The 14,579-nt window shown below is 39.2% G+C and overlaps 1 protein-coding gene across 1 annotated transcript; it reads right to left on the bottom strand.

The window, feature by feature from the left end:
- Positions 1–1,556: 1,556 nt before the first annotated feature.
- fam163b (family with sequence similarity 163 member B) lies at positions 1,557–10,679 on the bottom strand (the record flags this gene model as incomplete). Its single annotated transcript, XM_080894570.1, has 3 exons — positions 10,626–10,679; positions 5,097–5,212; positions 1,557–2,003 (listed from the first exon to the last, which is right to left on the bottom strand). The coding sequence occupies exons 2-3, from the start codon at positions 5,187–5,189 to the stop codon at positions 1,557–1,559; spliced, it is 540 nt and encodes a 179-aa protein (XP_080750696.1). The 5' UTR covers positions 5,190–5,212; positions 10,626–10,679.
- Between the last annotated feature and the right edge of the window lie 3,900 nt (positions 10,680–14,579).

Genomic DNA, 14,579 nt, shown 5'->3' on the forward strand with positions numbered 1-14,579 from the left:
CCTCTGCACATTCTGTTTTTTTAAATTCTGTCTCTTTATACAAGGTGTGATCAATCTAGCCAGTCTCCCATTCATAATCACCTCCTCAGGCACGTCCGAATAGCTGCGATTTTTAGACCATGTCACGGAAATCTCATTTTGGGTATTTACACTGTGACCTTAAACTTTGGCAGAGGTCAAACATCTTTTGTTTAAAACCGACCCAAATTTCACAAGAAGGCGATCAGCACTTGGTGATGACCAAGAAGCTGCTCAAAGGCAGAATTGCTCAGTTTATTAATCACGAGTTCATGAATTCAACATGGGGAGTCTGAGGGAGACCAGTCAGAGGGTCTGTGGTGTGGTTTTATGTGCCGTGATGTGTCCGCTCAGAGTGCAGAGTGCATTGAAAACTCCACACCAACACGATCATTCACCAAATTTGCCTCACTGGAATTTTTACCACCAAAATAAAATGAACTCTTAAGATCAACATTTTCGCACAGTGAAGGAGATCCAGCATACACTGCATGAAAAACAATAGAAGCCAGGATGAAACCAGTCCACAGGTGCACAAGGAGATACACTTGAATATGAGCCCAAATCAAAACTGGGTAGACTTTTTGATTTTTATGAAACTGCGCTGTTCTGATTACAGCTTGTAAAAGCATGTCTTTTGTTTCTGATTTTCAGTGCTCAATCTCAACTCTGTGTGACGCATATGTTTTTGTTAAAAATTACATTTTTTTTGAACACATGGCCTCTTATGGCATGAATCTATTTAATCGCTGCGTGAAAACTTTTCCGTGCGCTTGGTCTCAACACCCGATCACTCTTTCAAAGGAAGAGACCGTGTCTGTGCAGTTATGAGCTTTTACCTGAAGTTAAACTAAGTGTGTAAGAGTTGAAAAACAGCTTACATACAAATAAATACTCTCTGTTGAAAAGATTATTTCCTCAGTCATTGGATTTAACAGACCAATAGCTGGGGACTATTTTCAGTGACAGATTAATCTACATTTGGTGCTTCAGTGGTTTTTTGTGACAGCGGGACAGTGTGTGCGGGGCTAGGCCTATGTATGCTACAATGTTTGCATTCATGCTAATGAAAGAACAAGTCACCGAGGTCAACAGTGAGATATCTAACTATTTTAGGAACAACAGTGGAGCTCTGTGGGACAGAGAGAGCAGGCTTTGATACACTCACATAATACTTGCTGGTTTTGGTCTGACATTAGCTTTAATATCCACACAACCAGACTTATCTTACCTCCTCTGTTCGCACTGGTGTGGTGCATTTAAACAAATGAAATCTGTGTTGATTTTTGTCGATTCTTGTTTATCCTTTGACAGCAGATATGTTAAGTAGCTACTTACCTAGCTATTCAGCAAATAAAAGGAGCAGTTTATGAAATTAGTCCCTTCGTGTGTTTCGATGATGCATTTAGCATTGCAGAATTTCCATCATCGCTGCCCTGACGTTTGGTCTAAAAGCCATTTATCAGTTTAACACTGACAGCAAAGTGCTGAAATAATTGAATGTGTATCGAATCGTTTAAATCAGCGGTGCTGCTTTCCTAAACGTCGGTGCTGACGCTGTGGGTGACTACTTCCTTCATGGTGACCTGGCGGATGAGGTTCAGCTTCTGGTAGAAGCTGGCCAAGTCCATGGGCAACTCCATGTCCTGCTGCTGCACAGTCCTGTAGCTGATCCTGCGACCGCCATTGCACAGCCTCTCTGGGTGCTGCAAGTAGAAGGGTAGTGAGCAGCGGGCACAGGAAGGGCAGAAGGCATGCGAGCGATAGCACCTGCGTGGCGGCGGAGGCGGAGGTGAGTAGCTGACGGGGCCGTTGGCTTCAGTGAGGAAAGTGGGAGGGTACATCTCGGGCTCGTCACTGTATTGCTCTGGCGTCGGAGGCGTAGGAGGAGCCGACAGAGCCAGGGGGCGAGACGGCGACATGGTGGCGAGCTCAGGTTCCTCCTCTTCCCCCTTCTCAGACTCCTCCCTCTTACAGCAGTAATACTGGACCAGGTGAGAGTCAAACATTTTAAAAGACAAACGGTTAACCAAAGGAGAAAATAACGAGCACTTTCAAAACAAATGTCTTGATGCATTCTCAATCATCCAGGTAAGTAAATCTCCAAAAGTTGATTCTGTTCATCTGGAGAAAACGCTATGTCCAGATGAACAGAATCAACTTTTGGAGAGTTTCAAATCATATGTTTCAACCAATCGGATCCGTGTTAACTATAAGTATAAGCCACAGTAAATATAGGGCATGAAAAACAAGCTGGTTTGTGTAACTTTGAAAGATAGCGAGCGAGTGTAGTGAGCTAGTTGGCATGTCTTTGTCTGAATCTTAACATTTTCATGAAAGCAATGAACCGTCTATCTATGACCACCTACTGGTAACATGGAAGAAATCAGGTGTAAACAGAATCACAAAGATGAAGAACAAACTGCCAGCTGAGGAGCTTTCAAAGCTAGGAAGTAGCTAGCATATACTTGGCGTCTCTGTGAGAGCGTGTGCATGAAAGGCACTTGCAGACCATCACTTTCAAATGATATTTGGCAGGTGATCGCGCAGAACGGAGGTGGAAAAAGGATAAACTGCATGTATCATTTCAAATTCTAAAAGACTGCTGGCATCACTACCAGAACACTGTTAAAGAGGCAAAAAGGGAATATTTTGCAAATATTATTTCTTCCAACTCTCATAACCCACGTGTGTTATTTAGGACCATTGACACTGTTCTTAATACTCCTTTGAATGTCTGTTTGGAAGTTTTTTCCTGAGATTTGCAATGATTTTCTGAACTTTTTTTTATTGAAAAGGTTGTCACCACCAGGGCTCTTATCACAGCTCCTGACTCTGACCCCTCTGTCTCTGTCCCTTGCGCTGCTGTTTTCACTCAGTTTGAGCTTGTGACGCTCTCCACTTTAGAGGATGTGGTTCGCCATATTAAGCCCACAGGTTCCCCACGGGATCCTGTCCCTCCACAATTCTTTAAAGAATTTTTTTCCTAGTATACAACAGTATGTCCTTGACATTATTAACAGCAGTCTGTCTTCTGGTATGGTTCCTGCAAATTTCAAACATGCAGTAGTACAGCCACTGCTTAAGAAACCTGGCCTTGATCACACAGTTTTAGCAAACTATAGGCCTATTTCCAAGCTGCCTTTAGTCTCCAAGGTTTTAGAGAAAATTGTTTTTAGTCAACTGAAAGATTTTCTAGATGAAAATGGAATCTTTGAGGTTTTGCAATCAGGTTTTAAAACCCTTCACAGCACAGAATCTGCATTATTAAGAGTTTTTAATGACATCCTTCTGGCATGTGATTCTGGTAACCATGTTGTTCTTGTCTTGCTTGACCGAACTGCTGCCTCTGACACCGTAGACCACAATATTCTAATTTCTCGATTACATGATGTAGTGGGTATTGGTGGCACTGCACTTAATTGGTTTAGGTCTTATTTGTCAGATAGAACTTTCTCTGTCAGTCTTCTGCTCCTCTGTCATGTGGCGTCCCACAGGTCTCAATTTTAGGGCCACTGCTCTTTTCACTGTATCTATTGTCTCTGGGTTATATCCTTAGAAGGCATGGGATCTCATTTCATTGTTATGCTGATGACTGCCAAATTTATTTGCCACTAAAACACAAGGATGGCATCTCCATAAAACCTCTCTTGACATGTCTAGATGACATTAAAACTTGGTTGGCTCTAAACTTTTTAAATTTTAATGAAAAGAAAACAGAAGTGTTGGTGTTTGGACCCAGTGGTCCCTGTGAGTCCTCCACTGTTGTTTTAGGATCCCTGGAAGTCTATTTTAAATCTGTTGTTACTGACCTTGGTTTTAAGTTGGACAGTGATTTTAAATTGGACAACCAAATCAGAGCAGTGGTGAAGTCCAGTTTTTATCATTTAAGGCGACTGGCAAGAGTAAAATCTTTTCTTTCGAGGCAGCACCTTGAAACAGTGATCCGTGCTTTTATTTCTTCCCGCCTGGACTACTGTAACTCACTTTATGTGGGGGTCAGTCAGTCATTGCTCTCACATCTGCAGCTGGTTCAAAATGCAGCTGCACGACTCCTAACAGGAACTCGAAAAAGAGAGCATATAACCCCCGTGCTAGCCTCTCTGCACTGGCTGCCTGTGTCTTTTAGAGTTCATTTTAAAATTCTTATGTTTGTTTTTAAATGCCTTCACAGTCTTGCCCCGCCTTACCCCTCTGAGCTTCTTCATCCCCACATACCCTGTCGGTCTCTCAGGTCAGCTGACCAGCTGCTCCCAGAGGTACCGAGATCCAGGAGGAATCTCATAGGGGACAGGGCCTTCTCTATTGTGGCTCCAAAATTATGGAATAATTTGCACTGCATGTTAGATAGGCCCCTTCACTGTCCACTTTTAAATCACGTCTTAAAACCCACTTTTATTCTTTGGCTTTTAACCTCAGTGAGACTTAGTTTCTCTTTTAATTGAAGTAGTTATTTAATTAATGATTTCACTCTTCTTTTATCTGTGTTTTATTTATATCTCATGTAATTTTATTTTACAGTTCCAATGTACAGCACTTTGTGTCAGCTGTGGTTGTTTTAAAGTGCTTTATAAATAAAGTTGATGATGATGATGATTACAAAAAGCATCCATCACTCCTAAAACTACAGTTGCAATCTTACATGCTAACTGCTAGGACTCACTCAAGAAGAAAACATGTGGATGTGAGTTTCTGAAAGTCTCAGAAAAAGTCCCATCCGGTTTTAAAGGTCTTACAGTTGAGGATTATTTCAACATGGGTTATTTGTTATTAGTGTGTATGCTCTGTCTCGGCAGGTTGTGTTGCACTATTTGGATGTCAGCTGTAAATTTCTAAAAAGAAAAGCAAGATTGTTACACAAATCCAGTCTGGCCAAAAGTAAACACAGAAATGTTCCACTTGGACTACTTTGATAATTAGGAAAACTGTCTGGGGCAGCAAATTACTCCCAGCTTTTTGCACTGCACACATCATGTGTGAACATTTGTCAAGTTTCTTGTTTTCATGAATACGGTGCTGAGGTGCATTTTGCATTCTGTTAAACTTTAGATGTGTAATGAACAGTGAGACAATCATACCTGCAACCTACATAAACACAGCACAGCGACGATCGTCAGTAAGATGACTGTAGCCAAAATTCCTCCTGCGATGACCACTGTCCCGGCTGACATCCGAAATCCTCTCCATCAACACCCTGCAATCAAAGCAATGAGTCAGAGTTTATTTTTTGGTTCGAGTAGTTTAAAGGACTTCACACATGACTGAGAAACCAGTAACTATTCATCCGGACAGCCATTTTTGGCAGTTTATCTGGGTTTGGGGTGCAAACCCAGATCAGTGATTGAACCTGGTTAAATGGTCAAACACGGAAGCAACGTATGTATGATTGGTTTAAAGGAAACTCAATCAAAATCCAGATTGAGAGAAGGTCTTAAGTTTAAAATTATTTTAAACTTTTCTCAGAAGAGAATGGAAAAGGGAGAAGGAGACCACCGAGGGAATATTAGCAGGGTTTTCCTGACTCACACTGGGATTTGGCTGGTGACTGACCTGCGTAAGGACAATTAGCCAGCATAAGAGTAATGAGTCTGCAATGAGTCTTTGTTATGTTATTTGATAGAAGTCTGTGGATTTTTTCAATTCTCTGTAAACAGGAATGTTTGTTATGGTTGAGTAACTGAAACCCTCATTAAAATAACTCATTTAAAAACCTAAACTTAATTACAACGCTGGCAGTTTCCCTTTGGCTTTGCCCAAAAGCTCTTTTGGGAGAAAGTGAGGGTTTCTATGCAGGAAACGCTTATTAGAGAAGAGATTGGGTTGGAAATGGAGCAAGAGAAGGAAGAAGAGAGAGAGGGACAGGTCAGCCAGGAGGTGCAAAAGAACAGATGGAAAGAAGATAATGAGAGGAGGGGAAAGAAGCAGGGTGAAGGATACACAAAGATGAAGAAGGTCAGAGAAAAAGAAGGTAATGAGGAAAATCATGTTATGGGGGAGAGAGCATAGTGACGGGGAAGGAAAATTAAAAGAGATGATGATGATATATAAGGAAAAAGGGATGCAGATGGTGGGTGGGGAGGCTGTAGGAAAGATAATGATGTTGCTGTTACATTTTTACAACTATACTTTATGGCTCTGCCGTGAAGCTCTAAAATGTTTGAACTCTTGCCAGCAGCCATTACAGAAAATACTGCTTATTGATTCTAATACTTCATTTTTGTCAGTAATCTAATTGGTCAGAAAATGTAGTCACAGTAAGCCAAGTGCAAAGCCAGCCAACAATCGAGAGGTCCAAGGAAGAAAATGCATTTCCCACTTGATCCAGACTTTAAGGAGAGCTCAGTTTAACATGGCAAACCATAATCAAGCATCCTCGAGACATTTTAATCTGGATTTCCCACTGAAACAGCTCTTCTCAGAGTTTTCACATTGGCATTGAAATCACGTAAGAGATATTGTCAAGTTGAGTTCCACTGTGTCACACTCTGAAGTGGACATTTAGTCATACCTTTCATCGTGTCTGGATTAATAAAAAACAATAATCAGGAGGTGTACAAATGTATACGTTTCTAATAGAAATTTCTCCAAAAGTTGATTCTGTTCATCTGGACGTAGCGTTTTGTGGGAATGAGAATGAGAATTTGCATAATTATGATGAAGGAACTGACCTCCCAGCCCATTGTTCCTTCAGTGGGCTGGTTTCAGTCATCATGCACATCTACTGTTTATAAGATTGGGGAAACCTGCAGTCAGCTGAGACTGAAGAAGTGACTTGGATGAGTGACGAAACATTTCTCCCACAAAACGCTACGTCCAGATGAACAGAATCAACTTTTGTAGATTTACTTTCCTGGATGATTGAGAATGCATCAAAACTAAAAGAAATTGTATAATTTCTTTCTGTTCAGGTCAACTGGGCTTCTCAGACACGTTGTGAAGGTTAAAAAAAATCTAAACAAGCCTCACTTGTCAGTATTTTACAGGCTAACTGTCCATTAAACATTTGGCGCCTGTTACTTGAAGGCATTCAGCTAAATGCACTTAAAACAACCTGAGAATTAAACAATAAAGCATCCATTGGCGCACAAACATGCACTAAACTGTTTTCAGATTAGAAATTGGAAAAAGGTTACACCTAATCTAGTTTGTCTCCTTCAAACGATATAAGAGAAAAACAGAAACATTACATCATTACATTGTATCATTTGCTTTTCATTCATATTTAATATATGTATGGTCCCAAAGCAGAATTACATGTGTATTAGTGAACTGAAAGAAAAATTAAAACACTATTGAGACACTAGCAAATGTTCGTCAACCATTTAATGCGTCAGCAGAAGGAAATCTGACAAGTTCCCCTTGCAGGCAATTGAATGACTGCAGTCAGTCAGTCCAATGTTGCATCATGACTTTGAGTTTTCTTGATGATTTACAAAATAAATCATGACAGACACTAAAATGCCAGCAGGCAGATGCAGACAGTAACATGAAAGGAGATGTAACTAACATAAAGCTAAAATCTTAATACAATACAAATTCCCTGAAACTGTCCAAAGCTTCATCAGGGAGAAAAAACTTCCTCATTGGTGGAACCAGAATATGAGTTTTTAATCATCGTCCATTGCTCAGCAGTTTTTTGTTTTTTGCAGCAAGTACTTTGAGTACTCAACAAAGTGGAAATTATGCTAGTCTAGTACTGGAATGTTTACCATAAGTGTTAGGCGACAGATTAATAAAGTGCTAGACTTTAACACATCAAAACTGGTGAACATGCTGTTTGTGCCTCACAAAAAGCCTTATAATTGTCAGGCAATTGGATTAAAAGTACAATTATTTTTTTACCACAGGTAAAAGCTAGCATACAGCTTGCATACGCAGGAGTCTCGAACTCCAGTCCTCAGGGGCCAGTGTCCTGAGAGTGTTGCAACACACCTGAATACAATTAGTAGGTCATTAGCAAGACTCTATAAAACATGACTGCATGAAGAAGTGCCAACCCCTAACCCTACTCAAGTAAATTTCAGTAAATGTAAGTGTTTGGGAAAATGTACTTCTAAAAGTACTTTTAGTGCACCATGTTTGTCATTTTCTTTGGGTGTCTACAGGGATTGTGCCATATTTAAAGCCAACCTGATGCAGGTTTTCGAAGAACCACAGGTTTTCACTTCATCATCAGAGAGTGGAGGTAATCCACCTAGAAGCTACCAGATGTCATAAATGTTCTGTGGATCTGTAAGATTGCATGATACTGGACAAACAGGAGAAACATACAAATACAAAGGTACTTTCTAGAATTAAAAATAAATAAATGCAAGGTTGAGTCCAAACTTAGGTTTAGAAAACTAGGATGTGACAAGTCTGCTTTATGGATCTTTTTAGAGCACTTTTTGGTATGAAAATAATTTAAGGAGCTAAAAGTTGAGCAGTTCCCAGTAAATAATAAATATTATTATATACTGAATATAGAATAATATAATATTCATTATGTTTGACCTACTTACATGGTAAATGGCCTGTATTTGTATAGCGCTTTTCTAGTCCCTAAGGACCCCAAAGCGCTTTACACAACCTGTCATCCACCCATTCACACACACATTCACTACATGTACGTTTCTTCTGATAAAGGCCTGTCACAGCCATTTAAACCAAAATTAAAAACCCTATGGATCATAATTTATAGCAACCAAATACTAATACATGAATTAAACTCTCTCTGTTACTTACACATCACAGAAAAGCACTACCATAGGTCTACTTGACCACACTTTCATGCTACACGCATTTTGTCACCGTAATCCATCTGCACTCTCAGCATCATTTTCATATGATCTGTAATCTGTAAAGGCTCCAGGCTGAAGATGACAGTATGTCAGCGTGCTGTGATACAATCAAAGTCGGACACATTTGAACTTGAAGCCACTCAGAAATTTTATACAACACACTCTGAGCTGATGAGCTCCCTCATCAGCAGGCTGAGGATCAACTCATCACTGGCTATTGCGTTGGGTTTCCATAGTGACGGTACCCTGTCACCCCTGAGGGCTGGAGAGTCATTTACACCCACACAGCCAGTCAGCATTATACACAAATGACCAAACACAACACACACTCAAAGGTCAACAGCCATCAGTCCACCCTTCAGTGCTTGCTGAGTGCTTCACTCCAACTAAGCACATCATATCTTCTTCATTAGACTTAAAAATGAAAATAAATCTGATATATTAACCCAGCTTTCATAAATATTTATTGCCAGGAAATGGGCTGCAGAAGTGAAATTTTCTTAAAACCAGAAAAATATAAATATTTCAACCTATTTTTGTGCACATGTTCTAGAAAAGCACAATAACATCCTAAAACCTTTTTCCTGCACTTCTTAATTTTAGAAAATTCTTTACACGAGTTTATTTGTAATGGAAAGGCTGATGTTTTATCACCAAACTGCATTTCTCTTCATTGGTGATGGAGATTCACATTGTGAAGCAGATAAAGGAAAAACAGAAAGTTTCACTCGTATGTCAAAACAGATTCTTTTAGATGTTTCTTACTGTCGACAGAACCAATTAAAAAACAAAAAGCAAAAGTTAAATTTACAATAATAACAATTATTGTCAGTTTATCCAACATCTGTGGCTTCTTCGACAGAGCCGTAATTTGTTGAGTAACTGGCTTGTGTTAAAGAGAGCAGGAAGGTGGAAAAGGTGCTGAAAAATGCACTAATGCAGTGCTAGTTATGTTATAAAGAGACCGTTCTATTAAACCTGGTTTTCTCCTTCAACCCTTTCAGTTAGTTTCCACTCAAATTCTATCACAGTGTGTGATTCAAATGCACAAACATCATATAGAGTCTGAGCCAGAAAATTATGAAAATATACCCATTTTTTAAACCATTTGATTAGATTACATTCAGACGATTAAAACTTTTGTTAAACAACCAAGGAAATGTTTAGAGCTTCTTATTTGAAAAAAAAGAAGAAGTAAATTTGTAGTTAAATGTATGATTTCAACTAGGAAAACAGAGGCAAAATGAATGAATCTGATTTCTCATCTTTTCATAAAAAAAAACTGAGTAGGATCATGAATCTAACATGTTTTTATAAAACATAAGTAATGACTGACTTTCTGTTCCTACAATGTGGAGATAATCCAGTAAATACAGTGAAGTTAATGATCCAATTATTACCCAGCATTAGAATAATTATTGTAGGGTCTACCTTACCATACAAAGCGCCTTTATGGGAATGCTGTTGTGATTTGGTGCTCTATAAATAATACTGAATTGAACTGAATTGAATTGAATTATTTTGCGTACAAGCTGCGGTTCAACGCACATCAGGTTCTCTTCATTAAACACTCTTTCATTCCGTCCGTTCATCATCTGAGCTGCGTTTGCAGATTCTTATGTTCTAAATAAAAATACAAAGTTATCCACAAATTTGGAGGAAAAAAAATAACTAAGACCCTACAATTGATTTAAAATGACTTTTTCATGCCCCCACAGTGGGAAGCGTTTTTGGAGACCTGATAAGAGGAAGAAAATGCGTGGCTAGATGGTGTTTGATTTATTAACGCGCGTAACAGGCGATGTGTGCATTAAGTGGTAATCTTACCCATCACATTAGTATTTGGATGGTCTCATGGCGTTAACCACGGCACCTTCGCTTCAGAATGTCCCGTTTTGTGACCAGAGGTGACGGGAAAGTAAAGTCGCGTTTAAGCTGGATGTTACCCAATCTGTAAATCTGTGAGTTTATCTTTATTCACATCCGCGCGCTGGTGTGTCCCATGACAACCATTAGTAGAAATCTGTGTTTCAGTTAGAGAAAGACGAATCTTCAAATATTTTCTGTAATTTCACAGCCTGTGTTTCACTCCAGGTTTGAGATGCATATGCGTAAAAACGCAATTCTGAAAAACAATACAGCTCTTTTTCATCGAGGAGCTGTCTTCTCACACTTTCTTCTTTTACTTTTTCATGACTGGCTGTGTTGCAAGTTGGAGGTACAAAAGCGCTCATGAACTCAAAAATCCCGAAATCTGACTGGAAATATTCCCAGGGCGAGTTTCAGGTCCCCAGATTTTCTCTTGGCTTTGGTCCCAACAAAATCTTCAAAAAGCGGCTGATCTCAAGGACGAGAGAGGAGGAGAAAGGGTCGTGTCCGCTTCTAAGTAACTGCAGGTGTATGCTGTGCACACTGGATCCGGTCTCATCCTGTCTGTGTAGCAGCACATATTTCCGATGCTGACCCGAGAGAGGACGCGACGTGCGTCACAGCAGCGCGCTGCAGAAACAGGTAAAATCCAGGTAGATTCAGGGGGGAAATAGAAAGAATTGTAATAATCTACTTTCCCTCTTCTTAGAATACGTTGAACATTTTCCAGTATATGAAAATATTCGACACCAAATTACCTTTGTAAAACGATTTGTTCTAAACTCACTAATTTTCGTAACATATATAAAACTGTGTGAAATACACAAATATATATACATATAATTATATATAATTATATATAATTATATATAATTATAGGATACTGAGCATGTTTTTTCAGTTTTAAAGCCAGCAGCTTAAAGCTTAAAAGTCACCAGTAATCTTTGGTCAAAACATGTGAACAGATCTGAACTGTGAAGGTGTTTTACCCTAAATTATGTTAATATTTTGTGTTAGTTAACAGCATAGACTCTCCGTTTTATCACCCACTGGTCTCTTGACTTTTCTGGACTTGGAAGCCATATTTAAATTGGGTGGAAAGCTAATTAATTAGCTAACATAGGCTTTGCTAGCAGGCTGCATCTGTGCAGCTGAAGCTGAAGTGAAGTCTAACAGATGTTTACAGCTGCCTTAGTCAGATTCCATCTGTCACTTAAAGCAATCAGGCCCCTACTAAAGCTAAACTTTAGCTCTTAATACAAATTTCTTTGTTAAATGTAGAAAAAAGTGTACAGTTGTTAATAAGGGATAACTTGGCTATGAGACAACTAAAAACAAAAAGAAGAGTGTCAGTTTTGTTTCTTATGGCAACAAAGAGTACTGATTTTGATCCAAACATCATCCATTGTCTGATGAAATAGCTGCAGTTTTTATGCCTAGACTGTAACACAAAATCTTTAACAGCTTAAATTGAATAAATTTATGTCTGTATCAAATCTAATTCCCTTAGTTTGCTCTTCATATTCGCTCTTCAAGGGACAAAACACCAACATTAGAGCTGAACTTGTTCGTCTTATGTGATCTTGTGTCCAAGGAATATTTATGGAGCTACAGTTTCACAAAAACTGACAGATGTTTAGTTTATGTTGCAGAAAATGTTTGTTTTCTAATCTGAAAGTGATTTTAATGTCCATAAGACTTTCACACCTTTTTTGTTTTTAAACAGGCAACATAATTATAAAATGTGACTTACCATAGAGAAAAATTAAAATTTGTTGACTGAAGAGTTTTTTGTTTTTATTTTTAAAATGACCCAACAGGATTAAAATTCCTCCAAAATAGATATAGATAAACAATTCCATACTTTCTGACTTTTCTAAAGATATATCAAAAAGATATTTGTATTCAGTCAGCAAGGAAGCAACAAAGCTCAGATTTGGAATATGTCTTTGTTCCAAATAAATATAAGTTTTTGTTTCTTCTGGGTTACTCTTTGTTCGCAGTCTGCCACGGTCTTTTTTTTCCCATCCTACACTTGGAGCGGCACCAAGAAGAGACAAGTTTAAGGGCTTTATAGAGAGAAAAGATTTTATTGCGTGAATTATTTAGAGGATAAAGCAGGCTGAGATTCCACTGTATTGTACAGACACGAGCGTGTAATATTAATGGAGTTGAGATGTTAGAGGTTATTTTTCATCTTTTCTCCTGCTCCTGCGGTCTTGCAGTGCTTCTTTCTTTCAGCATGCAGCCGCTCCCTGAGGAAGCCTCTGCTCCGAGCAGCAAAAAGTGAAGATTTTAGGGTCAAAGCTGGAACAGTGACAGCACAGTGACAAACTGTGTCTTTTATTAGGCTGTTTCAGGCCAGAGAACAGATGTTGAGTTTAAAGTTGTAAATTGCTTATAGACTTTGATACACCAAAATAGGCTCTGATCATGCTCGTATGCTTCTTAAAACCATGCTTCTAACTCATTAGTGGGGGGTGTTGTTTGTTTTTTTAAGGAATATTGCAAAACATTGTTATTATTGTTTGTCATAGAGCTAACATTTCGGTGTATAAACTAATTCAAGGCCTCATTTAGTGTTCTTGCCTCGCTGCTGAGAGATAACAGTCTAGTTTTACTTACATGTTCCACGTTAGACAGACGGGGTGATGTTGGCATAAGGTGCAGGTTTGTGCCCCACTGATACCTTTATGTTTTGGAATTTGTAGATTTTGTTAATTTAGTTTTTACTGTCTATGACATTTGGTTTAATTAGGTTTAAGCACTAAAACCTATAGTTGGGTTCAGGAAAATGGTTATTCTTAGAGCTAAACCACACTTCTTACTTACAGTAACACTGCTTGCTACACATCAGTTGGCAGTGACAGATCTCTCTAACTAATGACCCAGTGTGTAAATGGAACTCACCAGAGGCACTAAGGTACTAATACGACACAGATGGAGAGTCCTCATATTTGTTTCTCACAGCTGGAGCCCTCAGTTGTATCTCACTGAGTTGACTTAATTGTCAAGCGCTGACATAAAAAAGGCAGCTTCAGATTTTGTTATGTTAACCACAAAACTGATAAGAAAAATATTTTACAGTCTACAGCTGAGCAAACTCAGATTCATTGTGTAGAGAGTGGACGGGGCATTGCTGACTTCAACTGAGGATATAGTCGGGTGGTGGAAAGAACACTGAGGATCTCCTGACTCCCACTGACACTGCAGTGGAGTCCGGTGATGAGGGGGATGACACACCCACCACTGGAGGTCAGGTTATTCATAAAGCTCAACTCCACAGCAGATGAGATTCACCTTAAATTTGATGTTTCTACAGGAACATTACAGGATGAGGAAAAAGATTTTTGATGAAGTTCCAAAATTGTATCTACTTACAACATAAGGAAACTTTAAAGTGGTCCGAATTTGTTTGTTTGTTGGTGCCACTGGGGTCACAGCTGAGTTAGTTGCTTCCATTTTGACTACATTAAACTGTGAACATGACGCTATTTAAACCTCAGTGAAAGGACGGACACATGACTCCACACTCAAACGCTGCCTCTCTCCATCCTCCTCCTCTCACTGGCCGTTTAATGGCATCGTTCAATAAGACAAACAGGCTTTCGGTGTAAGTCGTCCACTTTGATGTGGAGATCCACATTGATCTCCACTTCGGGGCGACGGATCAGCTTACAGCAGGTGCACCTGCCAAGGTCAGGTAACAGACACTGAAGCACTGACGAGGCGAAGTCCAGGACAGATGAGGAATTCAGTGGGTCACACAGTAACGTCAGAATAACCAGCAACTGAAAATCTGTTTCCATTATCAAAATTAAAGGTGTGGATTTCTCAGCCTGGAAACTGAAACTTGAAAAGCCAGTCTGCAATTTATATACATGTACACAGTATGTCCAGCTCAATCTCATT

The sequence above is a fragment of the Rhamphochromis sp. 'chilingali' genome, assembly GCF_963969265.1.
Source record: "Rhamphochromis sp. 'chilingali' genome assembly, chromosome: 10".
In the NCBI taxonomy this organism is placed as follows: domain Eukaryota; kingdom Metazoa; phylum Chordata; class Actinopteri; order Cichliformes; family Cichlidae; genus Rhamphochromis; species Rhamphochromis sp. 'chilingali'.